The sequence below is a fragment of the Octodon degus genome, unplaced genomic scaffold (genome assembly GCF_000260255.1).
Source record: "Octodon degus isolate 3935 unplaced genomic scaffold, OctDeg1.0 scaffold00035, whole genome shotgun sequence".
In the NCBI taxonomy this organism is placed as follows: domain Eukaryota; kingdom Metazoa; phylum Chordata; class Mammalia; order Rodentia; family Octodontidae; genus Octodon; species Octodon degus.
Window position 1 is genome coordinate 15,076,834 of NW_004524611.1, and position 2,499 is coordinate 15,079,332.

At 59.1% G+C, this 2,499-nt stretch overlaps 1 protein-coding gene across 5 annotated transcripts in view; it reads right to left on the minus strand.

Annotated features, from left to right (window-relative positions):
• The window catches only part of Cux1 (cut like homeobox 1), a 394,563-nt gene extending 393,174 nt beyond the window's left edge, over nucleotides 1-1,389 (minus strand). Inside the window, exon 1 of one of the 5 annotated variants that reach the window (XM_004630467.3) lies at nucleotides 283-631. In XM_004630467.3, coding sequence (XP_004630524.1) covers nucleotides 283-345 — 63 coding nt within the window. In that variant the 5' untranslated portion in view covers nucleotides 346-631. Of the gene's footprint in view, nucleotides 1-282 lie in introns of all 5 variants that reach the window. The other 4 variants (XM_004630466.3, XM_023714405.1, XM_023714402.1 and 1 more) reach the window with 4 other exon arrangements.
• Between the last annotated feature and the right edge of the window lie 1,110 nt (nucleotides 1,390-2,499).

The following is a 2,499-nucleotide window of genomic DNA, read 5'->3' on the forward strand; positions in this document are numbered from 1 at the left end:
AGACACCGGGGGCAGCGGCGGTGGCGGCGACGGCTCCCGGCGCCATCTTGGGCTGATCGATGAATTGAACAAAGAGGATCAATTTCTGATCAAGCGAGTTATCAATGGGGGTCCGGGGAGCGAGAGAGACTTGTGTCCGACTCGGCCCCGCTCTCCCCGGCACCCCCTCCTCCCCGCCGCCGCGGCCCCCCGGCGTCCGGGCAGCCCGGGGTCCCCGGGGGAGGCCGCGACCGCCCGCAGCCCCCACCCCCGGGCGCGAGGCCGAGCGCAGAGAAGCCTGACCTGCAGCTGCTGTAAATCAAAGCGCTTCCAATATTGAAACATCGATCCCACATTGGCCGCCATCTTGAGACATATTGAGACGGAGTGAGAGGCTGATAGAGAGGGGGCTGGAGTTCAGGAGCCGCCAGGAGGCAGCAGGCGGGCGGCGCCAAAACCCGGCCTGGAGCCGGCCGCCGCTACCGCCACGGCGGACGCGGACTCTTCCTCACAGCGCCGTCGCCTCAGCAGCCATGGCGAGCCCGAGTCGGAGTCGGAGTTCTCGGGCGAGGCGCCCGCCGGCCAGCGTGGAGCGCGCGGCCCTGCGCCCTCCGAGCGCGGCGACCGTTGGGCCCGCGACCCCCGCCCCTGTCCGCACCCCAGCCCCAATCGCAGCGGCCCCGCGCCCAGCCCCGAGGGGGCGCTACGGGTCGCGGTAAGGGCTCCGGCCCCCAAAGAGGCTCCGGGCCCAGCTCACCTGGGGCACGCTCTGGCCCTTGGGGGTCGCGAGTGGTGGAGGAGCGCAACCCCTTCAGGGCCCCAGTTTAGGGGCTCTGAGTTGGAAACAGCGACCGCGCCCGTTTCGCTCACGCTGGCCCCACGACCGCTTGCCTGAGCCTAGACCCCGCGCGGTCCAGGCCCACGGCAGCAGTGCACGTGCGAGGCGCGCTGCCCGCGGGAGACCTCCGTCCGCTCCCGCCGCGCCCGGGCGGGAACACGGAGCGCGCGGCTGGGGACCGCGTTTCGTGGTTCGGGAGTCTAGCTGGGGAAAGAAGAGCTCTCCCAGGTCGCGGCGGACGTTCGTGTCCCACACAGCGGCAGCAACAATCCCCGCGTTGCACCAGGGCGCACAGCAACGGCGATGGCGCGGGGGTCCCCGCAGCCCCCCTTTGCCCGAACCGCTGCGGTTTAGGCCACGGCAGTTAAAAGTCTTCTAGCTCAGTTTTGTGTCCGGTTTTGCGACGCAAACTAAGAAACTCTTGCGGTTCAGACATCTCGGTTTCTACTCTTTTGGGGTGCAGAAAGTTGAAAAGTGGGTGCACTCGCTTGAAACAGCAAGTGTGGCCCCAAGTTTACAGTAATGCTAAGATGTAAACCGAAAAATGAATTCTCTTTTGATTTCCTTTACAGAAACCTGACCAAATCACCCGTTTTGTGATTGTCATCTTTAATTGATTACACACATGCAAGTTTGAGTTTTCCTGTAGGAATTCCATACTGTTACTCTCGCCCTTTATTTAACGTGTAATTAGTTAAAATAAATTCCTTAATCCTGAAAAGTATATGTAAATAAAATTGCATTCAATACAAAATAAAAAACGTAAGTGGAAAATAATTGCTTTTCCGCTGAGATCAAGGGTTTAGCGCTGATCACCGAATTTTAGCATTTAAAATGAAAGGACTGGAAATGAAAGTTCCCTAAGATCTAGAAAAACACATGTGCCCCTGGGTTTTGCACTGAGGTTAGTGGCCTCCGACGTCATCTGAGGTCCGGTAAGGGATGGCTCTCCATCCCCATCCCAACCTTTGACTCTGGGAGGCGCACCAAGAAGATAGGTAGGAGCGCACGGACGTCTGACTGGGGCCCGTCGGCAGCCACCGGCCAAGATGCTGTGCCCTGGCACCCGGCTGAGCACTGCAAGCCCTGGGGGGCCAAACGCTGCCTCAGCGTGGGGCTCCCGAGCCTGCGAGCGGGACGACCGGCGGCAGCTCGAACGACGCCGCCCGGTAGAGGGCAGCGGCGCCCCGACCCTCGGGTCCGGGCGCAAATGCCCACCCGCTCGCAGAGCCCGGGTGCCTAGCCACGCCCTGTCCTGGAGCCAGATTCCTGGCAGGAAGAGGCAATGCCACCTTAAGCCATTCCTGTCCCAACTAAATGTCACTTCTAACCATTATTCCCCAGCCTACACTGGGGCCAGTCTATCCTCCGCTCTTACTTGTGCGGCGGCAGGCAGGCAGGCAGGCAGGCAGGCAGGACGTAGGAATTGCCCCAAAGGTGGCTAGACAAATAAAATGTTCAGGAACGTCAAAAAAAAAAAAAAAATGAAAAAAAAAATTCTTCCGTGGGGAAGGATCAGGGAAATGGTTTGTATTTGGTACAGATGTTCTCAATCTAATTATCGTGTCGATCCCCTGGGTTTGAACCAAAAAAGAAATATATATGACCTGTGTAATACTCCAGAAGTACATCTGGTTGGAATTCAGGGTTCTGAATCCACGGCAATATTTTAGAAATAAAGC